General features: G+C 43.4%; 1 protein-coding gene across 1 annotated transcript in view; it reads left to right on the forward strand.

Annotated features, from left to right (window-relative positions):
* The window catches only part of TRIP11 (thyroid hormone receptor interactor 11), a 154,676-nt gene that overhangs the window by 50,280 nt on the left and 76,623 nt on the right, over positions 1 to 27,773 (forward strand). The window contains exons 7-10 of the mRNA XM_030213827.1: positions 630 to 974; positions 11,194 to 11,234; positions 12,034 to 12,249; positions 17,924 to 20,944. Of these exons, the coding sequence (XP_030069687.1) occupies positions 630 to 974; positions 11,194 to 11,234; positions 12,034 to 12,249; positions 17,924 to 20,944 (3,623 nt within the window). The remainder of the gene's footprint in view (positions 1 to 629; positions 975 to 11,193; positions 11,235 to 12,033; positions 12,250 to 17,923; positions 20,945 to 27,773) is intronic.

A 27,773-nucleotide genomic window follows, 5' to 3' on the forward strand; every position in this document is an offset into this window, starting at 1 on the left:
CGTAGACCTCACTGGACACTCCTGAATTCTGGCATTGGCGTAATCAAGTACATCAACTATTGTCTTGGGAAGCGCAAGAGGCCAGAGGTTCTTATAAACATAAAGCTCGATTTCTTAAGATCTGGAGTCCTTTTCTAGCTAGACTCACACAACGCGGCAGAAGCCTTATCCTTAATAAATTATGACTGTAGTTGATCTGATTATTTACCTTTGAGCTCAAAAAAGGTGTAATATAAGCAGGAGGGAGGGAGGGAGGGAGAAGTGGGAATAAGTTGCTCTTGATCAAAATGTAATAAAAATACTTTTGAAAAAGCTGAAAGACAAATTAGGAGGGGGGAGGGGGATATACAAGATAAAATCTGAGGAAGGTTAAATGCACTAGTGTTTACAAAAAAATGGTTTTGTTTATTTGAAGTACATGTATTTAGTGATATATGTGTTAGAGATAATATATCGTCAATAAAAATGTTGAAATATAAAACTTTAAAATAAACAGTATAAGCACTAAATATCATTTATACAATAACTTTCCTCATTATCTACCCTTCCCATTTATTTGGACAAATAACCACTATTTCACTGTTGTTGCTAACTGGATTCACTCTAAGTTTTAACCTTTTTGTATTTAGGTAACTTGGAAGCTGGTGTTCCTGACCAATCAGTCTTTCAGTTGCAAAAAAAACTGCAGATCCTAGAAAATGAAAAGGCCTCATTTACACAGACCATAGAGGAGCTGGAAGTGAAAGTAAAAGATATAAGCAAGAGGTTGTCGGCTTCGGAAAAAGAGAAGACTAGTCTTTTGAAGGAGAAGGAATTAATAATAACGGAGAGAAGTGAGATGATGCAAGAAAATGAAAAACTAAAATCCCAATTCACCCAGGCTTTACAACAGAAAACTTCTTTAAAAGAAGATGATGATTTGCAAACAGTGTCGCTGGAGACACAGGTGCTAAAACTAGAAGAAGCACTGACTGGTATGGACTTAGTCAAATTTATTGTGTGTGTATGTGTAATGTGTAACTAACACTTTCATTATAGCTTGGATAAAGGAATCAATTCATTTCTGAATTGACAACTCAATATTCTGACGTATTCTGTTAAAGGGTTAGGATTCCAGGTGGGGAGAGGGTTAAAATATAAACTTTTCATACAAGAAAGATGTTCATAGTACACCTGAGAAATGTGTGCAGTTGGTATTAAACTATGAATTTGAAAAGTTCACCGGGATTATGGATAGGTGAGTAATAGGCTGCTTTTCCATTTCTGAACATGTTGAACTAGTGTATATACATAGATTTGTAACAGATCAGGAACCATTAGCAATTTGCCACTTCTCTTTTACTACTCCTGGGCCCAGATGCACTAAATTCCATGCTAATAGCCCTTCCCTTACTGATCCTGGTTACTGCTTAGCTGGGGCGTAGCCAGACAACAGATTTTGGGTGGGCCTAAGCAAGAAGTGGGTGGACACCAAGTGTTCTTCCCCCCCCCCACCACCACTACGACCAGAAAATATCTCAGCTGGCGGGAAAACGCTTCTTTCCACCTTGGCAGTCTGCAGCAGGCATGCACTGAAAACCATCAGGGGGGAGTCTTCAGCTGGCAGAGCTTGGGATCCCTACCAGCTACCGCTAAACATGTGCTACTGTTGGGTGGGCCTGAGCCCTAAGTGGGTGGGCCCTGGCCCACTTATGCCCACCTGTGGCTACGCCACTGCTGCTTAGCAATTTTGAAAAAGCCAGACATGCATGAAGGTATTCACATGCAACTGAACTGCTCATTATTAGCTCATTTGCATGTGATTTCTTTCCTAGGGGGGAGAAGCCAGTTGGTCAGCTGAGCATACACAGAGCAGCCAAGCGTGGCTGCTGTGCGCATGCTACAGACGGCCTTCCTAAACGCAAACAAGCTGCATATAGAAAAGCAGGGAGCCGCCTTTTTTTTTGTTTTTAAAGCTGCAAAGAAATCATCCGCCCGAAGCAACCTCAGACCTCTTCTAATCGGTGTGCTCTGCATACCAAAGAACTGGGCAGTGAAAGCAAAATAAAGTGATTCATGCAGTGGTCTATCACAAAAGTACAAATAGATGCAATTACATTTCTGACAGGAGCAGTTCTCGAGCTCCGGGGAGGGGGGATGTCAACGTGTGACCCACTCGGAGGGGTTTTATTTTACTGCTGTGGGATTGCCCAAATACGATAGAAAAACAATAGAGCTGGCTGTGAGCTGCAGATTCATTTTCGCTTTCTAGTTCTCGGTGAATGTCTGCTCCGCTATCTTCCCTTACAAAGGAGGGGAGAGAGAGCCAGGAAAGAGAGACTCTGAGCAGACAGGGACTATCCAGAGAACAGCTGGCTAAAACTTCCTCAATCACATTTTGTCCCCCCACATCCTTTGCCTAAAAGAAAAATCAAGTGCTCTTTGAAGCTGCTGGCCATCGGGAGGTGGGAGGAGCGAAAACCAGCAGATCAGCTTCTTTGCACCAGCATTAGCAACAGATGGTCCGCAGCTCACGGCAGCCCCAACCAGGCATTACTGAGAGCTGCAGACCTTCCATTAGATTTTCCATGGTAAAGGTAGGGACTTCTGTTTTGCATGGGGTCGGAAAAAAGCTGTGCATCACCTTTTAGGCTCATTATAATAGCTTTGCATTCCGTTTTTGTTAGCTGCTACCGTGACAGGAAAATAGCTCTGAGAACCCTTTTGTGTATGTCTTGTGTTACTACTTGCTTGCTAAGCCGGCTAGAACTGGGGTAAAAACCACGTTGCTGGCTCGTTAGGTTTAGTGCATCTGGGTCATGGTATGGTGGGTCATGTCTGCCATCTATGTGAGTCACTTGATGACCCCTCTTCAGTGGTGCATACTTCCATCCATTCATGGGAATATACAGATGTCTACAGCTCACCCAGGCCATGTGGACAGTATATATTAAAGCAGTGCTTCTCAACCCAGTCTTTGAGGCACACCTAGTCCCATCAGGTTTTCAGGATATCTACAATAGATATTCATGAGATAGATTTGCATGCACTGTCCCCTTGGTATGTAAATCTCTCTCATGCATATTTACTGTGTATATCCTGAAAAACTGATGGGACTAGGTGTGCCTCAAGGACTGGGTTGAGAAGCACTGTATTACAGTATTGGACTGAAGAAAGATAGAAAACTGAGGTAGATAGATGTTCTCTTTTTTTTCTTTTTTTCTCTGAATGTTTTTTCCGAGGACAAGCAGGCCAATAATTCTCATGTGGATAAAGCGGTCCAGAGCTTGAAAAAGCTATGTATAATTTTAAGAACATGCGTGCCTTCCCACCCGCTGTGAGAGCATGGGATCCACAGTTCTTTTTTTCCGTGATGAGGAGAGGACATCATTGCTTTGAGAGCAAATTTTCTTGTGCCTTCTTGGTTCTTTTGTTGTTTTTATTTTGCCCTTTTCTTTTTTGGGGTTCTCTTCCCACCCCCACCCCCCACCCTTACAGTTTAGGTTATTTTTGCTATATTTTAAATGTCCTTTATTTTTCCTGCACTCAGTAGGCCGCACTTAGGCCTGAGCTTCGGTCAGGCTTTCCTATCTTTTTTCTGGTGCTTTGCCCCTTTCTTCGGCACCTTCAAGTCTTTTGATGTGGCCACGGCTGTTTTTCCTTCCACGTCATCGAAGGTTCCCAGTGGCTTTAAGTGCTGCAGCTGGTGCAATAGGACCATCTCTGGCAAGAACCCATTCTTGATGTAACATAGTAACATAGTAGATGACGGCAGAAAAAGACCTTCTTCAGTGTTTGGGGCCTGAGCCTTCTAACTGTGTTTCTTTGTCTTTGTATGAAGAAAAGAACCTAGTTGGCCAGAGAGGCTCAACAGGGAAAAACATTTTGGAGCCAATTCCGAGGCCTCAATGTTTCTATTGGCATTGGCATCTTTGGTATTGGCAGTGGAGTCAGCAGCTGCATCGGGTACATTGGTCCACATGGTTGCTAGGCCTGTAGACATTGAGAGTGACCCTGTATTGAGTGGGTCTCCATCTGCTTTGATGTCTGTTGCTGTGCAGGCCCCCCAGGACCAGTCAGAATCTGACCTGAACCTGAGGTGACGTGAGGATTTTATTGCCCTCAACGCACAGTGCCAGCAGCTCCGGGGTGCTAAGAAAACACTTGGTACCAGTTGTGTGCTGGAGCCGGCTTGTATGAGCCGGTTGTTAAATTTTACTGAATTTTGCGAGCCGGTTGTTGATGGAGTCAGGCAGCGAGCACACAAACATCTGGGGTTTTTATTTTCTCCTCCTCTCTCCCTCCTCCTTCCGGCCCTCATCCGCCTGTGAGCCCCCGGCATACCTCGGCTTCCTACCTCATCATATCCTCCCTCAGGTTCATCATTCCCCCCTCACCACCGTCTGTCAAACATTACTGTACCAGCAGTGCTAGTGGTAACACACTGCCTGACCAACCTGGAGCCTTTTCTCTTCCAGATCCCACCCATGCGTAAGCAGGAAGTTGCATCAGTGGGGCAGTACACGGCAGAGACAAGGCTCTGGGTCGACCAGGCAGCATGTTACCGCTAGAGCTGCTGGAAGAGTAAGGTTTGAAGGATGGCCGGAGAGGGAATGGAAACTGAGAGAGGTAGGACTTGCAGAGGAGCAGGAGGGAGATGATGCTGTGTTTGGATGAGAAGAGGAGACAGCATGAAGTTAAAAAAAAAAAAAAAAAGTTGAAGCTAATTAGGTTAGTCTGTTTCCCCTTCCTGCGCAGCTGTCTTCGTCGTTAAACCCAAATCAAGCAAACTTATGAGCTGCTGCATCCATGTTGTCGTTCTTTATTGTTGGTAGTATTTCCTAAATATTTCCTAAATATACTGCTGGATAGTTTCATTGGAGCATAAGTACATAAGTACATAAGTAGTGCCATACTGGGAAAGACCAAAGGTCCATCTAGCCCAGCATCCTGTCACCGACAGTGGCCAATCCAGGTCAAGGGCACCTGGCACGCTCCCCAAACGTAAAAACATTCCAGACAAGTTATACCTAAAAATGCGGAATTTTTCCAAGTCCATTTAATAGCGGTCTATGGACTTGTCCTTTAGGAATCTATCTAACCCCTTTTTAAACTCCGTCAAGCTAACCGCCCGTACCACGTTCTCCGGCAACGAATTCCAGAGTCTAATTACACGTTGGGTGAAGAAAAATTTTCTCCGATTCGTTTTAAATTTACTACACTGTAGCTTCAACTCATGCCCTCTAGTCCTAGTATTTTTGGATAGCGTGAACAGTCGCTTCACATCCACCCGATCCATTCCACTCATTTCAAACAGTACTAAGACTAGCATCTTCTAGTCTTAGTACTGTTTGAAAGTATAAATAACTTGTTCACACCATACAGAATTTTATAGACCTCTGTTGGTATCAGCTGTCACTTGTTTCTTCTCCTAACCAGTTGAGCCTTTCTTTTTATAAGAGGACTGATCAGCCCTATAATCGTTTTTCTCATCATTCTGCTGTTTTGAGGTGCAGCTACCCAGAACTGCTTGCAGTACTTAAGTTGTGGCTTCATCATAAATTTTCCCGAGGAGTCTTTCATGTTGCCAAGTGCCTTCTGAAAATCCATATACAATATATTGACCGTCTTGCTTTAAGTTTTTATTTACACATCTTACTGGAATATTACTGCCCCATCCTTGACCATTTTTAAATCTAGATTGAAAGCCCACCTCTTTAACATTGCTTTTGACTTGTAACCACTCCCCCACATTAATTGATTTGCTTGCTTTATTTTTGTCTATTAGATTGTAAGCTCTTTGAGCAGGGACTGTCTTTCTTCTATGTTTGTGAAGCGCTGCGTACGATTTGTAGCGCTATAGAAATGCTAAATAGTAGTAGTAGTAGTAGTAGTATTTTAATTTAATCTGATTTATATTTTCAAACATGCCAGCTTGTGCAACATACAGATGTACAAAGAGGTAGTAGTAATTTGTTATAAATCGTACTCGGTGTATCGTTTGGAGGGGCTGGTTATAGGGACACCCTCTTGCATGTGTTATATTTCTGCAGAGATTTTTTTCTCTTCGTAAAAGGCCACTAAAACAGATATCATGTTATAAGAATCAAGCGTTGCATCCACGTTGTCGTTCTTTATTGTTGGTATCATTTTAATTAAATCTCGCTTATATTTTCAAACATGCCAGCTTTTGCAGCATACAGATGTACACAGAGGTCTGAGGAAGTATAGTAATGGAATAACTTTTCATAGATAGATAATTTGTTGTAAATCATAATCAGTGTGTTATTTAGAGGGGCTGGTTATAGGGACACCCTAGCATGTATTTTATTTGTGCAGAGATCTTTTTTTCTCCTTGTAAAGAGCCATTAAAACAGATGTCATATTATAAGAATCAGGTGCTCAACATTCAGAGTTTCTATCTATTTATTTAGTTACTTATTTATGAAATTTAACCCTGTTATTGGTGCAGAGATTTTTTTTTCCTGGTAATGGGCTTCTAAAACAGACATCATGTTATGGGAATCATGTACAGAGTTTCTATCTATCTATTTATTTATTTATAACATTTTATCCCACATTAAACATGAATTAGATTGGAACTTGGGAGCAATATTGTTTTCCTGGAGAGAGTAATGCATTCCACCCCCCACCCCCCAGGCTCTCTCCCTGGGTATAACCAGCTCTGCAGTTTGGAGGGGGCGCACAGGTGGATGGGGGATAGAGCCTGTTGTTAAAAATTTACCAGCACACCACTGCTTGGTACCCAAAGAACTGTTGGTGCTAGGTAGACCCCTCCCCCTCCATACAAGAGGTGCTGCTGTGTGGGTCTCCATGCAGCCAGCACCAGGCACCCGCTCTGACCCTGACTTTTTACCAGCCTGTCTCTACAGTGATGCCCCAGCTTTTCCCAATATCGGCTCTCAATGAGCGCCTCCGGGCCTTGCTCCCTGAGCTTTTAGCAGCACTCATATATCAGAATGCATCAGCATCTGGGGTGCTTGCACCTGCCATGCCTGTTGTTGCTGCCCCACATGGCCAACAGTCTGCGATGAGGTCTCTGACACTGGTCCTGCTTGTGGCCTTGGCGTCGACTGCTGCCCATGTTAGTAACCCCTCGATGTCGGTAGAGGAAGCTTTGCCGGAGTCGAGCCTGGAGGTGACATCACGACACCCTTTTCGACGACTTCCTCCTTGTCGAGGCGGGTTCAGTCTCAGCCCTCCCATGAGGAGTTTCTTGCTGTCACCAATGAGGAGTGCTCATGGAGTCTGATGAGGATCCACGACACTTCTCAGAGGAGGAGTCCTATGGTATCCCATCTGACCCCTCCTCTACGCAGGAAAGAAGAATTTCTCCACCGGAGAGTCTTCCCTTCCCATCTTTTGTAAAGGAAGTGGCTGCTGCTATTCCATTTTATTGACTTCTCTAAGGAAGTTAAGGTTAGATCTTACTTACTTTTGGGAAGTAGCTGCCCATACTTCTGCCTTATTGCCGATTAGAGAGAATGGAGAGTTTCTCCCTGGACTTGAGAACGGGACCTTTTGCTGCTGAGAGAGGTCGGGTATTTTGTGTCTGGAGCATGTCCTGCAGCTTACAAGTGAGATAGTATCTCTGCAGGCTTTGAGGATGGCTCCTTGGTTCGGGAGGGGGGGGGGCAGACGTTTTTGCATACTATCAATTGTACCACTATATTTTTATGCTTCATATGGCGGCTTTATCTGCATCACATAGTTCTTGCCTCCATTCTCTCATAGAAGATAGAGACCATCTCTCGGTTTCACTAATTCACAAAGCACTTTTGAAGTGTTACCCCTTGAAGGATGCATTCTCCTTGGTAGATAGGTGGAGGGTAGACCTCCACAGGCCAGTTTTGTCCTTGGGGAAATATTTCGCAATCTAATACAATCAATGGTACTAAGCCATGCAGACTATTGTAGTGGAATCTACGCGGGATGCAAAGAAAAACTCACAAAGAAACTCCAGCAGCCAGGCTGATATTCGGTAAAACACGATTTGACAGTGCCAAACCCCTTCAGGAAAAATTGCACTGGCTACCAATCAAAGAACGTATCACCTTCAAAATCTGCACCCAAGTCCACAAAATTATCCACGGCCAAGTCCCAGGATAAATGACAGACCTCATAGACCTACCAATCAGAAACATAACCAGATCATCTCGAACATACCTAAACCTTCACTACCCAAACTGCAAAGGACTTAAATACAAAGCAACCTATGCATCCAGCTTCTCCTATATAAGCACAAAACTATGCAACGCATTGCCAAAAGTTGTGACAACAATCTAAGACCATCTAAATTTCAGAAAATCACTAAAAAACAACCTGTTCATAAAAGGCATACCCTACCAACCCAACATAAATGCCTAATCTCTGCAACACAGCAAAACCAAAGATCGTACTGAACACTATATAACCTTCCTCTCTACAACCCCCATAGTACCGAAAAACAAGTACCTTATTCTACCACAACATCACTTTGTACTTGTCTCCCTACCGGACTGGGCAAACGCCTTCACGGTATTATATAAGCCACATTGAGCCTGCAAATAGGTGGGAAAAAGTGGGGTACAAATGTAATAATAATAATAATAATAAAACAAATAATACTTAGAAGTGAAATAAAAAGAAAAGTTTATTCTGGAAACAAGTAAATAGTAGCTGAAGCAGAGGCTAATGCAAGTCTGAAATACAGAAAAGAAATGATTAGAGAGATCCCCTTGTCCGTAAGCCAGTTCACTGCTTTGGGAACAAAGACCCCCCCCCCCCCCCCCCCCCCACCGAACATCGATTTCTCTCATTTTTATACAATTTGATTTAGTACATATTATACAATAATCCAGAAACTAATTACCATCTTAGCAGATCTCACCAACCAGTCGTCTACTTTCCTAATCCAACACATCTGATTTTTATCCTATCAATTATCCGTTCATACCCTAATTCTTAGAATAGCAGTTACGCCACCCCACCTGACTCTGTCACAAAGCTCCACCTACTAGAAACTTCTCTCCCACTATACTTTCTGTCACAAATTCCATGCCCCCCTCCTCATGCTAGTTTTTTTTATATCACATATCCAAAATATATACCAGCTGACCTTGTGTTTAAGCTAGCAGACTGTTCCCATCTTCCCCTTTTTCACTGTCTAGATATAATGTGGTTTCAAACTATATGAAACGCAGGAAATCTTAACCCAAGAATTAATATAAATCTAAATATCCATTAAAGTTATCTTAATTACATTGGACCATTCTATGTGCATGAATTTATCTTCTAAAGCTTGTAACAAAGTTCACAATCAATAAATTCTTAAGCTGTCTTGTACAGTATCTGTCCATAGACATGACCTTAACATTGGTCAGCAAAAATACAGAAAAAAACAGGTTTTTTTCCATTCTTGTGAAGTATCTCCGTCCCCAAGATCTTGTATAACTGTCTCTCACCCACACACATCTGTCTCAGTAAAAGGGTCCACTTCCCCTTCTCCCATTGCTTGCCCAACAAATCACACTAAATACATAAACATGTTTTTGGGTCCAGTCTAGCTAGTAGGTGTGGGGTCACATGACTGTCCTTGCACAATTTGAAAAGACCACCATGCAGCCTGATCTAGTTAGCAAGGATTGAAAACAGCACACAGGGGGATGAAATAAATCTTACAGGCAATCCTGTTTCATTATCCAGAGGGGTGCTCTGAACATACAGGGGTCCTGAGCCCCCCCCCCGCCCAAGTTCCCTACAAGCATCCATGGGTTCTCTGGACCAGCCTCTACTAATCCTAGCCCTCTAGTCTGTTCCCAAGGGTAGAGGTAATCATCCCCAGTGGAATTTTGCTTGCTGCATTCCCCAGACTTTGTCTAAGCTTCACTGGGTTGCTGGGCCTACTGCCTTCCTGGGAGTGGCCTTCTTGGCCTACTGCCTTCCTGGGAGTGGCCTTCTTGGCCTACTCATAGTTGCTGTACCAGGCCATATGAACCATCTGCTGGAGCTAGAGAAATACGGAAAAGCTGAAGGCGGCACCGGCCTCCTATAAGGGAAGTGACGTTTGCTCTGAGCTGCTTTCTCAAACTGTGGAGGATATAACCCACTTTTCTGGATTGGTCTGGCATGGATGATAAGAAACTTAGGCCCACATGATCAAAAGTAAATGCGGGTGCTAGAGGCCACTAGCGCCCGCATTTACACAGCACCCATGATCAAAGGGCGTCCAGTGGATCTCCAGTCCCTCTACCCCCCACGCCCAAAACAAAGTCCCTGGTGGCCCAAGTGGGCTGCCAAACCCAACCCCCACCCTCTCTGGTGGTCTAGCGATTCCCCTGCCCCCTGCACCTTGTTGTAGGAGGAGGGAGTAGCGCTCCCTCCTCTTCCAGCACCGCCTACAAAATGGCAGCACCATGCCCAGTGCATCCTGGGATGTGCTGGGCGGGGCTTCCCTACCAGGGCAGGGTGTTGCCATTTTGTTGGCAGTGCTGAAAGAGGAGGGAGTGCTACTCTCTCCTCCTAATGTGATATGGGGGGGGGGGGGGGCAAGGGGTACCGCTAGACCATGGTGGGTGGGGGGTAGATTTGGCAGCACACTTGGGCCACCAGGGATTTTGTTGTGGGGGGTAGGGGTCTTGAAATCCACCAGACCTCCCCTGCCCTCGTGTGGGGAGGGTCAGGGGGGACAGAAGCCTGCTGGACCGCCAGTTCCCCCACACCCCCCACACCCCAGTCACTATCCCGGGGTGTGTGTGTGGGCTTGGGGGCACTAGGCCATCAGGGCCTTGCTTTTCTGAGGGGGTAGCTCCTATGTTCGACAGGTCCAGCTTTTGATAGCCTGGACCTGTCAAACAAGTGCGGGAGGCGCTCAGGCACAATCCTTCCACACTTTCGCTGGATGATAAACACTAATAATGTGCTTAAATTTGCATGTTATTAGCATTGAACATTGGGGAGTTAATTTCTTGTGCTGTTCCGGCACTATTTTTAGGGCGCTGTTTTGGAACAGCGTGGGGAATGGATCATCAGCACCTCACTAAGTTTGAACTTGCAGATATTTTTAAATGTTCTCCACAAACTGGTTCAAACTTTGTTTTAATGTTTGTACACCTTTTAGTTAACAAGCTAAGATTTGCAAGTCTATGCTATATAACAGCTAAAACATCTGTGTAGGCACTTTCTCATTTAATAGTATTCTTTATTATTTTACAGGTGCAAAAAATGAAATAATGAGACTTAATGGCTTGCAAAAGGTAAAATCTTTTGTGGAGAGGCAAGCAGTTTTCCTCCTTGATTTGAGTTTTCCCCCTATTTTTATATCCTTCTTCCTACATTATATCTGACTATTAAGGTCACAGTCCTTGGCCATGGTTCACAGACTAGAAATTGTTTGTTAGCCATGTAAGCATATTGGTAAGCTTTGTAGCCAGTAGATATCACTAATATGCTATGACCAAGACTTCTTGCTCCCACCTCTCAACTACCCCAGGAGCTGTGAACATTACCTCTACAACATCCCAATCTCTAGGATCCAAACCCAGATTTTCTGCATGGTAGTGTACAGCATTTGTCACTAAGTTCCCAGAAACATTTTTAATCCTTAGTTATAATCTGTTTTTCCAAAGGCATTCGAAGCAGAATATGATAGTTAATTTGGTTATCACCCAGGGAGTGGTTTCAAACTGTCTGTATTGTTTTTCCTTTTAAAAAAGTCTTTAAAATTTTGTGTGGTTCTTTGTTAGAAGGTTTGTTTGCAACTTACTGTCAAAAGGATGCCCTAGTCCTCCATAATTACATGGCCTTTCTCTCTCTTCTGTAGCTTGGTGAGGATGGGGGTTAAACTTCAAGGACCTTTCTAAAGTTTTGCCACCACTTATCTGTTATGCAAAATCACTATTCCTGGGGTGTGTTTTTGCTCTGGATAGAGACAGAATGAAATCAGGAGTATTTTATTTACATTTGAATTAAATATCGTATAATGAATTCACAGAAAAGTTATTCGGCTATGTAATTTATTTTTCAATTTTTATTGGTTCTTTTTATGGTTGCAAGGAAGAATTACAGAAGGAATTGGCAGATTGTCAGGATTTCCAGCGTAAGAGTGAGCAAACTGAAACCATACTTACTGAAGAGAGGAACATAGAATTAGACCACCTAAATGAAGAGTTTAGAAAGATGGAACAAACACTGAATGAAAACAGTGCTGAAAGAGAGACTCTCACAGCAGAACTGGAAGAACTGGATAGGCAGAATCAAGAAGCCACTCGGGTAATAGAATTTGCAGTCAATAGTATTTTTATTTAACTTTATCTCATTTGTCTAGAGCAGCAGTTTAAAACATTCTTCAACCTGGGATCTTCTTTCAAGCTATATCAAATTTGTGGGTCCTATAGCATGAAAGAAGGCCTTGTTCGGCCGAAACACGGACTGTGTAGGGTCCTAATAAATCATTTTGGCTTTTAACATCTATGACTTCAGTCTGGTCTTTCTGGATATCTTCCGCTTGATTTGTTGTTTCCTATAGCATGGAACAGTTTTTCTCCGAGGACAAGCAGGCTGCTTGTTCTCACATGTGGGTCGACGTCCATGTCGGTCCAGGAACCGGCATTTTGCAAGCAAAATATTAAAAAGTTTTGCCAGGATTTTCTGGCGCGCATGCGCGGACTGATTTCCCGTCCGTCGTGTGAGCACTTCTCTTCAGTTTCTCTTTCTCCGCGTCGAGGTGCTGCAGCGTTCGTTTCTGCTCCTCTTCAGGCCCAGGAAGAGTCTTCTCCGATTGCAATTTCGTTCGCTTCTGTTTTTTTGATTTTTTTCTTTCAAGATACAAAAAATAATAATAAGGTTCCCGTAGTTTCCCTTTAGTTTTTTTTCCCTATTTCAAGTTTTCTTTCTTTTTCGTCGCGGCCGGGTTCTCCCCTTTTCCATTTTGTGCCTTTTTCTGATTTTTAGGCACAATCGCGTCTTTTGATTTCACCGAAGCCGTTTTTCCTTCCATGTCATTGAAAACTCCCAGCGGCTTCAAGCATTGTACTTGGTGCAACCGAACTATCTCAGGTACAGATACCCATGCCTGGTGTATTCAGTGTCTTGGGCCCGACCATAGTCCAGCCACTTGTAGTCTGTCTTCGTATGAAGAAACGGACCCAAGCGTCTCGAGAGGCCCAATGTGAAAAACCTTTTGAGGCTCAGTCCAGTTCTTCGACTTTGACATTGGTACTGAGGTCGTCGGCGTCGATGTCGGGGAGAGAGGTAATGGCTGCTATGAGACCAACTCTTGCTGGGAGCAGTGAGTGAGGCGTCGAGTGGGTCTCCACCTGCCTCGAGGCCTCCTGTTATGCAGGCCCCCTGGGACCGGCCTTTTTCGGACTTGGCCCCGGCCCCGAGGAGGTTTGAGGATTCCATGTCCTCATCGGTACCGAGGAGTCTCGATGACGGGCATCGAGCGAAGGCTAAGAAGCACTGTCATCATTCTCCTTTGACGCACAATACCGGGAGCTCCGTGACATCAAGAGAGTTGGCACCTGGGAAGCGTCGGCGCCGAGAGGATCGCTCACCCTTGATACAGGAGGTGCCGATGCGCTCTCGTTCTCATCAGCAGCTCCAGTTCAGCATAGCCTCAGTAAAAGTGTCCATTCCGGACGACTCACCAGTAGGGGGGAGGTTGATGTTTTTTCACCGAAGGTGGCCTCTCAAAACCTCCGACCGGTGGGTTCTTCAAATAGTCTGGTTAGGATACACTCTGAATCTGGAATACGAACCTCCAAATTGCCCACCGGGAGCTCAATCTTACAGTTCCCAGCACAAGCAGGTACTTGCAGAGGAACTCTCCGCCCTTCTAAAGGCCAGTGCAGTCGAATCCATTCCACCAGGGGAAGAAGGGCTGGGATTCTATTCCAGGTACTTCCTTGTGCAAAAGAAAACGGGGCATGCGTCCCATCCTAGACCTAAGGGGCCTGAACAAATTTCTAGTTCGAGAAAAGTTCAGGATGGTTTCCCCTGGGCACCCTTCTTCCCATGATTCAAGAGAACGATTGGCTACGCTCTCTGGACTTAAAGGATGCTTACACACAAATCTCAATACTTCCGGCTCACAGGAAGTATCTTCGATTTCGGTTAGGAACTCAGTACTTTCAGTACTGTGTGATGCCTTTTGGTCTGGCATCTGCACCCAGAGTATTCACAAAGTGTCTAGCGGTAGTCGCAGCGTTGCTACCCAGACTGGGAGTGCATGTTGTTCCCTTATCTCGATGATTGGCTGGTGAAGAGCACCTCGAAGGCAGGCGCTCAGCAGTCCATGCGAATGATTATTCAGGTGCTAGAACTACTGGAGTTCGTAATCAATTACCCCAAGTCCCATCTCACTCCAGTCCAGAAGTTGGAATTCATTGGAGCCCTGTTGAACGCAAAGACAGTTTGAGCTTATCTTCCCGAGGCAAGGGCAGAAAACCTCCTGTCCCTGGTGTCCATTGCTCGAGCGTCTCAACAGGTCACGGCTCGGCAGATGTTGAGGTTTCTGGGCCACATGGCCTCCACAGTTCATGTGACTCCCATGGCACGCCTACACAAGAGATTGACTCAATGGACCCTAGCTTCCCAGTGGTACCAAGCTGCAGGGAGTCTAGAGGATGTAATCCAACTGTCCACCGACTTTTGGAATTCTCTCAGTGGTGGACGATGCAATCCAATTTGACCTTGGAACGTCCATTCCAAATTCCTCAGCCAGAAAAAGTGCTGATGGATGCATCCCTCCTGGGGTGGGGAGCTCATGTAGATGGGCTTCACACTCAAGGAGCCTGGTCCTTTCAGGAAAAAGATCTTCAGATCAATCTGCTGGAATTGCGAGTGATCTGCAACGCTCTAAAGGCGGTCAGAGATCGGCTGTCCAACCAAATTATATTGATTCAGACAATCAGGTTACCATGTACTACACCAATAAGCGGGGGGGGGGGGGGGGGGGGGCACTGGATCTCGCCCTCTGTGTCAAGAAGCCGCCCAGATGTGGCTTTGGACTCGCCGTCACGGCATGTTTCTCCAAGCCACTTATCTGGCAGGCGTAAACAACAGTCTGGCCAACAGGTTGAGCAGGATAATGCAGCCTCACAAGTGGTCACTGAACATGGGTGTAGTCCGCAAGATCTTCCGAGCGTGGAGCACACCCTTGGTGGATCTTTTTTGCCACTCAGATCAATCACAAGATCCCTCAGTGGCCTTCTGCATGCATATCCTCCCATACCTCTGGTGTGGAAGACTTTGCTGAAACTCAAGCAAGACTGCGGACCCATGGTCCTGATTGCACCCTTCTGGCCGCGTCAGATTTGGTTCCCTCTTCTTCTGGAGTTGTCCTCCGAAGAACCGTGGAGATTGGAGTGTTTTCCAACCCTCATCACCCAGAACGAGGGGTTGCTTCTGCATCCCTACCTCCAGTCTCTGGCTCTCACGGCCTGGATGTTGAGAGCTTAGAATTCACCTTCTTGGGTCTTTCAGAGGGTGTCTCCTGCTTGCTTCCAGGAAAGATTCCACGAAGAGGTATTACTCTTTCAGATGGAGGAGGTTTGCCGTCTGGTGTGACAGCAAGGCCCTAGATCCTCGCTCTTGTCCTACACAGACCCTGCTTGAATACCTTCTGCACTTACCATAATCTGGTCTCAAGACCAACTCCGTAAGAGTTCACCTTAGTGCAATTAGTGCTTATCATCACCGTGTAGAAGGTAAGCCTATCTCTGGACAGCCTTTAGTTGCTCGATTCATGAGAGGTTTGCTTTTGTTAAAGCCCCTGGTCAAACCTCCACCAGTATCATGGGATCTCAGTGTCATTCTCACCCAGCTGATGAAAGCTCCTTTTGAGCCACTGAATTCCTGCCATCTGAAGTACTTGACCTGGAAGGTCGTTTTCTTGGTGGCTGTTACTTCAGCTCATAGGGTCAGTGAGGTTCAGGCCTTGGTAGTGCGTGCACCTTATATCAAGTTTCATCATAACAGAGTAGTCCTCCGCACATACCTAAGTTCCTGCCGAAGGTGGTGTCGGACTGCCATCTCAGCCAGTCAGTTGTCTTGCCAACATTTTTTCCCCGTCCTCATACCCGCCCTGGCGAAAGCAGGTTGCGTACATTGGACTGCAAGAGAGCATTGGCCTTTTACGTGGAGCGGACAAAGCCCTTTAGACAGTCCGCCCAGTTGTTTGTTTCTTTCGACCCCAACAGGAGGGGAGTCGCCATCTGAAAACGCACAATCTCCAATTGGCTATCAGATTGCATTTCCTTCACATGCCCAAGCTGGGTTGACTCTAGAGGGTCATGTCACAGTTCATAAAGTTAGAGCTATGGCTGCGTCAGTGGCTTACTTAAAGTCAGCCTCCATTGAAGAAATTTGCAAGGCTGCAACGTGGTCATCAGTCCACACATTCACATCTCACTACTGCCTTCAGCAGGACACCCGACGCGACAGTCGGTTTGGGCAGTCGGTGGTGCAGAATCTCTTTGGGGTTTAGGATCCAACTCCAGCCCCCCTAGACCCATTTTTGTTCTGTTCCAGGCTGCACTCTCAGTTAGTTGTTTATGGTTTCAGGTCAATCTATGTTATGTCCTCGCCGTTGCGAGGCCCAATTGACCAATGTTCATTGTTTTCAGTGAGCCTGGGTGGTAGGGATACCCCACATGTGAGAACAAGCAGCCTGCTTGTCCTCGGAGAAAGCGAAGGTACTTGCCTGTAGCAGGTATTTTTCGAGGACAGCAGGCTGATTGTTCTCACAAACCCGCCCATCTCACCTTTGGAGTTATTTATTTCTCTATATGCTCTTTGATTTAACTGAATAGAAGTGCTCACGCGACGGGCAGGAATCAGTCCGCGCATTCACAGTGCGCGCACACCAGAAGATTCTGGCAAAACGTTTTAATATTTTGCTTGCAAAATGCCGGTTCCTGGGCTGACGTGGACGTCGACCCACATGTGATAACAATCAGCCTGCTGTCCTCAGAGAATACCTGCTACAGGGTAAGTATCTTTGCTTTACAGAAAGTTGCCATGTAACATAGCAGGGTCTCCCAGGCACCTTTTTCTGGTCTCTCTAAATGGGGAAAATGAGACACCCAGATAACAAAGTTTAAATGTGGAAACATTATCATAGTGCAGCCTGAGCTCTACCTTTCAGGAGTAGCCTAGTGGTTAGTGCAGTGAACTTTAATCCTGGGGAACTGAGTTTGATTCCCACTGCAGCTCCTTGTGACTCTGGGCAAGTCACTTAACCCTCCATTGCCCCTGGTACAAAATAAGTACCTGAATATATGTAAACCGCTTTGAATGTAGTTGCAAAAAAAAACCTCAGGCGGTATATCAAGTTCCATTTCCCTTTCATTCGAGTTTGTCTCCTGTGGCAAATTGTTTGCAATCCACTTTTGGGCTCTGACTCATAGCCTCAGAACCAAGGTGTTAGTTCCTTATAAATTACCAGTATTTTAATTTTAAGTGCAAGTTAAAAATTCAGTTTATTTATAATATGAATTGCTTACCTACTTGACTTTTAGCATAAAATATCAAATACAAAAAGTAAAAATCATAAAAATGACATAATTATAACAGTTTCTAGATAATTGAATAAGCATATGAACAACCAAATATTACATATTTAAAAACAATTTCAAAATAAATAAGCCTGTAGTGCTTGGACCTTTACTCTAGAAATTGTGTATGCAGGGATTCCTTATCCTCTGTCATAGAAACATCAAGGTGTGATGATCTCAGATCCATTATGATAATATGTTATGTTGTATAATTGTCTTGTCATAACTAGACACTGAATTAGTCATCATTGCTTGATATTTGTTTTGTGTCAGTACATTATATTAGAAAAAACTTTATTTGCTTCTTGTTGTAACATATGCTAAGGTCACAGAAGATCACTTTCATTGTCCTTTCAAATGTTCACCAGATAATTTTTGTATTTCAGCATATGATTGCAATGAAAGATCAGCTGTCAAAGCAGCGTACTGAAGCAGAGAGTACCATCAACCAGATGAAACATGAATTAGAATGTGAAAGAGAGAAATTATTGAAGCTTGAAGCTGAGAAGATGGAAATGAATAAAGAACTGGAGCTACAGAAAGAGAAGCTGAGTCAGAGCGCATTTGCACTAAATGATTTACACATGAATAAGCAGCAACTTTTAGATAAGATTAAGCATCTAACAGATCAATTAAAGAAATCCCAGGCCTATAATTCTGATTTGAAGAAAGAAAATATGGAAGGTAAAAAAAATCTGAAACAACTAGAAGAACAAATATCTATATCCAGAAATGAGTTAACAAATGCAACTAAGCAAGAATTGAGTAGTAGCAATCAAGATCAGAGAGCCCAAGAAAGGGAAGCAGAGATTCTGAAACTAAATAAAGACATTTCAGAAAATAGAGAGAGACGTGAGAAGTTAGAGAAAACGGTCCATGATCTTAAGATTGAGAATGAAAAGCTAATGGCAACCAATGACAAAATAAATCTACAATTGCAAGAAACTGCTTTTGCAAAGAACAAAGATTCCTTGGAGAGAGACACTATGCTGGAGGCTTTGAGAATGGAGAGAAGACAATTGGAGACAGAGCTGAGCCAGGTTGAAGCAAGGCTGGTGGAGCAAGCACAGAAGTATGAACAAACTATTGAGGAACTATCAAACTCTCGCAATTTGAGTACCACTGCTTTGCAATTAGAACATGAACGTCTTATTAAACTCAACAAAGAGAGAGATTTCCAACTGGCAGAAGCCAAAAGGAATATTGAGCAGATGGAAGCTGATCATGAAGAAACAAAGGAGATGTTGACCTCTAGTTTGGCTGGGCAGAAGCAATTGACTGAGTTAATAAAAGAAAAAGAGAAATTTGTAGAGAAACTTAACAAACAAATTTCAGAATTACAAGAACAGCTTGAAAATAATACTAAGGCTTTGAAGGAGTATGAGTTTTTAAAACAAAACATAGAAGAAAAAGAAAGAACTCTTGCGGTCATGAAGGAAGAAAACAATCATCTTAAGGAAGAAATTGAACGTCTGAAGGACCAGCAAAGTCGATCACAACCAGTAACGGAGCCTAAGACTCTAGATATCATAACTGAGCTTGAAACTGAAATATCACATCTGAGTATAGCAAAGAGTAATCAGGAGGAAGAGTTGAAACATAAAAAAAAGACAGTTGAAGATCTTAACCATAATATTATGCAACTTCAACAGTCTTTGCAGGAACAGAGAAAGGACAGAGATGAGGCTAAATCTCAACAAGAGCAGATGATTCTCACATATGAGAAACTCCTCTCAGAAAAAGATGAAGAAATTAGCAGTCTGAGAGAAACAAATGAGCTAATTAAAACTCAGTTGCAGAAAGAAGACAGGGTCATTCACACAGACTCATCTGTCATTTTTCATGATACCAAAGCTCAGACAGTCAATGGAGAAAATGGTCATGAAAAACATGACTTATCTAAAGTAGAAATTGAAAAACTGGTCAAGGGCATTAAAGAGAAAGAAACAGAAATCAGACTTCTAAATGAAAAGAACTTGACTCTAACAAAGCAAATTGACCAGTTGTCCAAACATGAAGTTGGCAAACTCACACAGATCATTCATGAGAAAGACTTAGAGATAAAATCTCTTCATGCAAGGGTTTCTTCTGGATCTTATCTACAGGATGTTTACTTGCAACAGCAGTTACAAGCCTATGCTACTGAAAGGGAACAAGTGTTGGCAGTTTTGAGTGAAAAGACAAGAGAAAACAGTGTATTAAAAACAGATTATCATAAAATCATGGACATTGTGGCTGCCAAAGAAGCAGCCCTGCAGAAGCTGCAAGAAGAGAACCAAAAATTGTCCATTAAGCATGAGAATGGCAGCCAGGAAATGTTCAGAGAGACTATTCAGAATCTGTCCCGTATCATTCGAGAACGAGATATTGAAATAGATGCCTTGAGTCAAAAATGCCAAACCTTGGTGACTGTCTTGCAGATATCTAGTGGAGGTAGTGGCAATGAGTCAGGAGGTGTTAACAGCAATCAGTTTGAGGAGCTATTACAGGAGCGGGATAAGCTAAAGCAACAGGTAAAGAAAATGGAAGAGTGGAAGCAGCAAGTGACAACAACTGTGCAGAACATGCAGCACGAATCGGCTCATCTTCAGGAGCAACTCCACAAGCTTCAAGGGCAAGTTTCCTTTGACAGTGATAGCAATTGTAAATTACAGATTGACTACAATAACTTGATTCAGGGTTATGAGCAGAATGAATCCAAGCTGAAAAGCATGAGCCAGGAGTTGAGTCAAGTTCAGCACAGCATAGGGCAGCTTCATAGCACAAAAGATCTTCTTCTGGGAAAACTTGAACTGGTACAGCCTGTAACAGAGGAATCTACTGTTCTACTGTCCTCGTCTTTCAATGATGATGCTTCTGGAAGACAGGGCAATCATAGTAGTATGTTTCAGGAAGACCGTGAACAGCTGAAAAAACTGTTGCAAGAAAAAGATGCAATTATAAGAACCCTTCAAGAGAACAATCAAAGGCTGGCTGATTCTATGGTTGCATCCTCTGATCTAGGGCGAAAAGATCAAGAGAGTGATTCAGAGATCGGGCAGATGAGGGAGAAACTGAATTCTTTCCAGAAATCACTCAGGGAAAAAGACCTCTTAATCAAATCAAAAGGTGATAAGTTAAACTCAGTAAGTGAGAACCTTACAAACAAAGCTAATGAAAATGAACTTTTAAAACAGGCTGTGACTAACCTTAAAGAAAGAACTATGATTCTAGAATTGGACATTAATAAGCTTAAGGAAGAAAATGACAAAATCATGGCAAAGAGCAGGGAGAGGGACACTGAATTCAGAGCACTACAAGAAACCAATATGCAGTTCTCAGTGATGCTAAGAGAGAAGGAATTTGAATCCCACTCTATGAAAGAAAAAGCCTCTGCCCTTGAACAATTGCTGAAAGAAAAAGAACAGGTAAGCAAGATGGGGTTTTTGTGTATGTTTAACTGTACCTTATTATTGTGCTTAATTACATGAGATGCTCTTTCAAGGGGAGCATTGAATTTTTGGTTTCCTGCAACAAAATAATGGAAAAGTTGTTTATGCCTAATATGTTTACATAGTTTACCAAGAGATTTAAGTTTCAAATTCTCGTTTGTGCCCTATAATTCTGCATTCTGGCTGCTGGTGCCTGCACACAATTTTATTAAACAAAAACAAATGGGGAAAGCATGCAGAGCCAGATTTCTAGCTAGCTACTCCAGTATGCAGCTGAAGAATGTCAGACATTTGTCTACAGTCCCTGCCTGTCACAGGTTACTGGCTTCTCTGAGCGATAATGTGTAAATATTAGTCAAGGCTTCTCTGTATGACTTGTAATACAGAGAGGTTTAGTACTTAGGAGGGTTGGCAAAGACAGTTTCTCTTCTCAGAGAACTATCAGATTTTCCTCCGTTCCCATCCCATGCCAAAACTCCTCTTCAAACCAGGTACCAGTGTGATGGCAAAATGGTTCCCAGGTGACTATTTTGGACCAATCAGTTCTCACATTCCTAACTGTCCAGCAGATGAAATGGAGGCCTGGAGAACAATGGGGCCCATGGTTCTTTAATACATCTTCCCCATCAGTGCTGGTGCTTATCAAGGTGGCTAACAAGACTTATCTCATTCTTGTGTCAGTGTAAATCTGTCTTGTTATCGACTTTACACCAGAGATGAAACCCAGATATTCAGTGTGTCCTTGAGCTGGCAGTCAGAAGCACTGGAGCAGCCTGACAGTTTGATTCAGAAAAGATGGATCCTGGCTTAGGCAGGTCTCAGTTGTACCAACTACTACTAACTACTACTACTTATCATTAAGTATATTATCACCCTTCTGGCTTTTGCTGTTGCCCTTTCTACCTGTTTGGCTACCTTAAGAATATTAGATACGATCAGCCCCCAGTCCCACATTTCTTTCATACATATAAGTACTTCATACCCTGTACTGTACCACTGCCTTTCATATTAAATCTTAGTTGTCATACTCTAGGCCATTCTTCAACCTTTGCTAGATTCCCTCCTCATGTTATCCACTCCTTCCATGTTGATTTTGGTATCATCTGTAGAGAGGCAAAGCTTTCTTGGTAGCCTTTCCACAGTATTACTTACAAAAATATTGAAAAGAATCGGATCGATGACCTGTCCCTGTAGCACACCATTGCTAATGTCATATCCTTAGCGCAAACTCCATTCATCACTATCCTTTGTTGTCTCCCAGTCAATAAGTTTCTGACTTGGTGAATTTGAGTGGCCTTGGTAAAGGCTCTAGTTTGTTTGAACCTTGCTGAATCGAATATACCACATCTGGTTCTCCCCCCTCCTCTGATTGTATGTTGTGGTCATCCAGATAGAAATTGATCATATTTGTATAATAAGACTATGTATAATAAGTTTTCTTTTCTCAATGTGTAATTAAACTCTGGAATTCGCTGCCAGAGAAGTCCACAGACCATTATTAAAATGGACTTGGGGAAAATCCACTGCTTATTTCTGGGATAAGAAGAACAAAATAGTCACTATGCTAGTCCCCCCACCCTCTTGCTGAGGCTACAATTTCACCCATACCCACTTCTCCTTTTGATTGTTTATCTGGATACTGCAGGTGTTCTTAGTCTCTTGCATCCTGCCCTCACGTACTCTCTCTCTTATCCTTAACAAGTCGGCGTTCAGCTAGTCACCCCTCCCCACCTCCTAGGCACCCCCTCAGCTAGTCACCTTGCTCTTCTCCACCTTCCAAGCACCCCATTGACCAGTCATTGTTCAACCCCCCCCCCCCCCCCCCTCCACACATACACACCTCCCAGACTCTCCCTCACAGGCTTTAATTCCCACTGCTGTCTGATGCAACTGCTAAAGAAAAGGGCTGTATACCTTGCATCCATTGCAGTTCTTACGTTTAAGTTACATAGTGCTTGAACTTTGAAGCAAGTCTCATGGTCTCAAGACTTGTGAGACTTGCAGTGTATGTTCTGCCCCATATAAGTTAAAGCTACTTATATGTGAGAGCCACAACAGATGCAAGGTACATACAGGTCTTCTTTTCTTTTGATGGTGGTGACAACAGCAGCAGCATAAAATCTTAGGTGCCAGGGTTAAATGTTCAGGTAGCATGATGTCCTTGCACTGATTGAGAGTAGTTTAGGAAAAACTACAGGACCCAGTTGTGAGTGAGCATGGGGACTGTGAGGTTTGAATGGAGCGGCCTAATGGTTAGAGCAGTAGACTGATGACCAGAGAAGCTGGGGAAGTCATTTTCACCCTCCATTGTCTTTGGTATAAACCAGAGATGCCAGGGTAGACTGCTCCAAAGAGTGAGATTGAAGGCCAGAAAGTGAGATTTACAGGTAATGTGTTCAAGTTATAAATCTTTCTAGATTTACATGTCCAAGAGCTTTACAAATGGAAGAAAATGAAAATACTTAGCTTTATATGTTGCTTCTGAAAAGCATATAGAGTTTTCTTCTTCGAGTGGAGGAATAGCCTAGTGGTTAGTGCAGCGGACTTTGGTCCTGGGGAACTGGGTTCGATTCCCACTGCAGCTCCTTGTGACTGGGCAAGTCACTTAACCCTCCATTGCCCCTGGTACAAAATAAGTACCTGTATATATGTAAACCGCTTTGAATGTAGTTGCAAAATACCTCAGAAAGGCGGTATATCAATTCCCATTTCCCTTTCCCTATTTAAGATTCTACATGGAATGTTGCTATTCCACTAGCAACATTCCATGTAGAAGCCTGCCTTTGCAGATCAGCAACGCGGCTGCACAGGCTTCTGTTTCTGTGAGTCAGACTCACAGAAACCTGCGCGGCCGCATTGTTGATCTGCAAGAGGAGGCTTCTACATGGAATGTTGCTAGTGGAGGAGTAGCCTAGTGGTTAGTGCAGTGGACTTTGATCCCAGGGAACTAAGTTTGATTCCCACTGCAGCTCCTTGTGACTGTGGGCAAGTCACTTAACCCTCCATTGCCCCAGGTACAAAATAAGTACCTGAATATATGTAAACCGCTTTGAATGTAGCTGCAACATACCACAGAAAGGCAGTATATCAAGTCCCTTTCCCCTTTCTTCTTTTTTCAATCCTTTCCAAATATTACAATCACACCAATATCTGTGATGACAGAAAAGCAGAAAAATTATTAATCAAGAATACTACTACATCACCACTAAAAAAAAAAAAAAGCATATACTTTTATCTACAAAAGAAATGGAATAGGAGCCAAATTCAGGTAAAAAGAAAAATGAATGGGCTCAATGTTCAAAATGATTTAAACAGCCAGGAGAGTCTCCTGGCTGTTTTAATTGCTGAAACTGGCTATTTTGGAGGCATTCTACAATTTCTGTCCTTAACCGGCTAAGATAATCGCATAAGTAGGACTTCATAAAAAAATGCAGTCCTATCATCAATATGATTGTCCCAACACCTGTACAGTGAGATTGACTCTGGGAGTCCGTTACTTGCTTCTTCACCTTTTCCTTAGTGATGATAAATTCCAAGAGCTGTTTAGAATCAAACAATAAAGAATGCTATGTATAATAGCTGGATAGCATTAGATGAAGAGGAGGTCAGATATATTGTTGGGCTTCAATTATGAAGCCAGAAAATTTTAGGGACATGCATTAACAACCCTTTTCGCCTATTAATTTTTGTGTGTGAGCTAGATAAGTCACTTTTTTCTCCTTGTTCCTCATGTTACAAGCGCAGAAAGCATGCAGAACTTGGCTCATAAAATTCCTTCCGTATGTGCATGCATGTCCACATATATGAGTGTATACAAGGGTAGGTGTGAGTGGGGACAGTGGTGGGGCGGTAGATTTTTATAGGGGCTATATAGGCAGGATGGTGGCGTAGAGGTGTAGTTTTGGGGGTTGGGGCTGTTTACAGGATGGTGGGGCAGTTTTAGGAGAGATAGTTTTAGGGGGTGGTGGAGCAGTTACTCAGGTGTTAGCTTTTGGGATTGGGACAGTTTTCTGAGTGGCGTAGTTTTGGGGGGGGGGGGTTGGGCAGTTTACGGAGTAATAGAACATTTGCCCTGGTGGGATAGTTTTTGGAGATAATTTGGAAGATGGTGGGCCGGTTGAGAGGCATTTTGGTAGGGGTGAGGCAGTTGGGGTAGTTTTTGAAGTGGGGGGAGTTTGGTGAGTTAGGAGACTAGAGAACACTTTAATATGAGGAATTTCCTAACTATTGTGTTTCGCTGTATGTGAATTTTCTGTACTGGAGCTCCACCCTGAAAAAGGCAGTGGGTTGTTTCATTTTTTAAAGGGGGGAGGCTGATTTTTCTTGAAGTCCCAGTCCATTTTGGCCTCAAATTTGACGTTTCTTTTTGCCAGTTTTTCCCACATGCCAAATTACATACCATTATGTTCAGTTTTCAGACTCTTATTTTGCCCCCAGACAGATGGACACAGACATTTCATTGCATTGGAAAGAAGAAAAACGATTCTTCTTTCTTTCCTTTCGAAGCTTTCATGCAGCTGAGGGCTTAGAAATGTACTTCCAGGTCATCCTCCCCAGAGGTGGATATTTTTCTGAAGTCTAAAAACGTTCCAAGATATTGAATGGGAAGGTGTATTGGGATGCTTTTTGGATAAAAAGAGCTGAGTAAAACCCAAATTTGTATTGCCATTTCTCTTGATGGTGCATACATAATGAAGCCCTCTATAAAGCTATAGGGCCCATTCTTCCATATGCGTCATCCAAGTATTCTCCATTAATCTAGTAAACAAAGAATCTTTGAAAATACCAGCTTACATGTTGACCCCTATGGAAAATATTCCTAAATATCTTGTTTTTCTTTAGCTAGTGACTGAATTATTTTCTCATATATTATCTGCCAAATTTGTCAATTTTTAGGATGGAATAAGAATTACACTTGTGCTTATTTAAATGTATTTAGAAATGTTGCGTCTTTTACCTGTGCAGTGCTGTCCACTAAACTAACGTTCTACAGATGTCACTATAATTATTGTACTCAAGTATTATAAAATGATATCAACAAGGCACCTCCTATGGGCACTGTTTATTTTACCCACCAGGCCTCATACCTCCTTCCATATGGGAAGGAAATCAAGCTATCATACAATAGTGACACGTGTGGATGCATGTGGATCAGGTTCTAAAGTTTGCCACACAACCAAGGACAGCTTCTGGGAGATGGAATGGTTCTGATCGGGAAAACCCACCTCTAGCAGGCAGTTTAATTGAGAGCTACTGGGAGATGGAATGGTTCTGATCGGGGAAAACCCACCTCTAGCAGGCAGTTTAATTGAGAGCTACTGGGAGATGGAATGGTTCTGATCGGGAAAACCCACCTCTAGCAGGCAGTTTAATTGAGAGCTACTGGGAGATGGAATGGTTCTGATCGGGAAAACCCACCTCTAGCAGGCAGTTTAATTGAGAGCTACTGGGAGATGGAATGGTTCTGATCGGGGAAAACCCACCTCTAGCAGGCAGTTTAATTGAGAGCTACTGGGAGATGGAATGGTTCTGATCGGGAAAACCCACCTCTAGCAGGCAGTTTAATTGGGACAAGTTCTGATTTGGCTGAAAACTCATGTGTTTTAAGGACTTGAGAGCCAAACTTTGAAAAAAGAAAAAGCTATATTTATGCAGCATCCCTAATAACATCCATTTTACACTGTGTTTGACATTATGCCATAATTTGAGTAAACTCTGAGGAGCTGGTTTACTACAATTATTTATTTAGATTTTGTTCACACCTTTTTCAGTTGTAGCTCAAGGTGAGTTACCTTCAGGTACACTAGGTAGGTCCCTGTCCTGGGAGGGCTCACAATCTTAAGTTTGAACCCCCCCCCCCCTCCCCCGACACAATCCTGCCACTCCAGAGCCCTTCTGACATACCTGGGGGTCTACTACTACTACTACTTGACATTTCTAAAGCGCTACTAGGGTTACGCAGCGCTGTACAATTTAACATAGAAGGACAGTCCCTGCTCAAAGGAGCTTACAATCTAAAGGACAAATGTTCAGTCAGTCAAATAGGGGCAGTCTAGATTTCCTGAAAGGTATAAAGGTTAGGTGCCGAAAGCGACACTGAAGAGGTGGGCTTTGAGCAAGGATTTGAAGATGGGTAGGGAGGGGGCTTGGCGTAAGGGCTCAGGAAGTTGATTCCAAGCATAGGGTGAGGCGAGGCAGAATGAGCGGAGCCTGGAGTTGGCGGTGGTGGAGAAGGGTACTGAGAGGAGGGATTTGTCCTGTGAGCGGAGGTTTTGGGCGGGAATGTAAGGGGAAATGAGGGTAGAGAGGTAATAAGGGGCTACAGACTGAGTGCATTTGTAAGTAAGAAGGAGAAGCTTGAACTGTATGCGGTATCTGATTGGAAGCCAGTGAAGTGACCTGAGAAGAGGGGTGATATGAGTATATCGGTTCAGGCGGAATATAAGGGTCTGCAGTGGTAGTTCAAGGAGTCCCCTGATGGCAGTCACTTCTCTGTTACCTGAGCTTGTATGGCCATCTAAAATGATGCCTCTACCTTTAGCTGTAGTCATGTGGCATTACCGCTAGGGTCATCCCCCCACCCCTAGTACTCTGAACTGGTATAGTAAAAAATAAGAAAATAATATTCTTTTAGTGAAATACAAAACTGATTTATGCATGGTGAATAATTAGATGTATTATAAAACCTTGGATTAAGTAGTGCTACTACTACTTAATATTTCTAAAGCGCTACTAGGGTTACGCAGCGCTGTACAGTTTAACAAAGAAGGACAGTCCCTGCTCAAAGGAGCTTACAATTTGTTGC

Source organism: Microcaecilia unicolor, chromosome 9, assembly GCF_901765095.1.
Source record: "Microcaecilia unicolor chromosome 9, aMicUni1.1, whole genome shotgun sequence".
Lineage (NCBI taxonomy): Eukaryota > Metazoa > Chordata > Amphibia > Gymnophiona > Siphonopidae > Microcaecilia > Microcaecilia unicolor.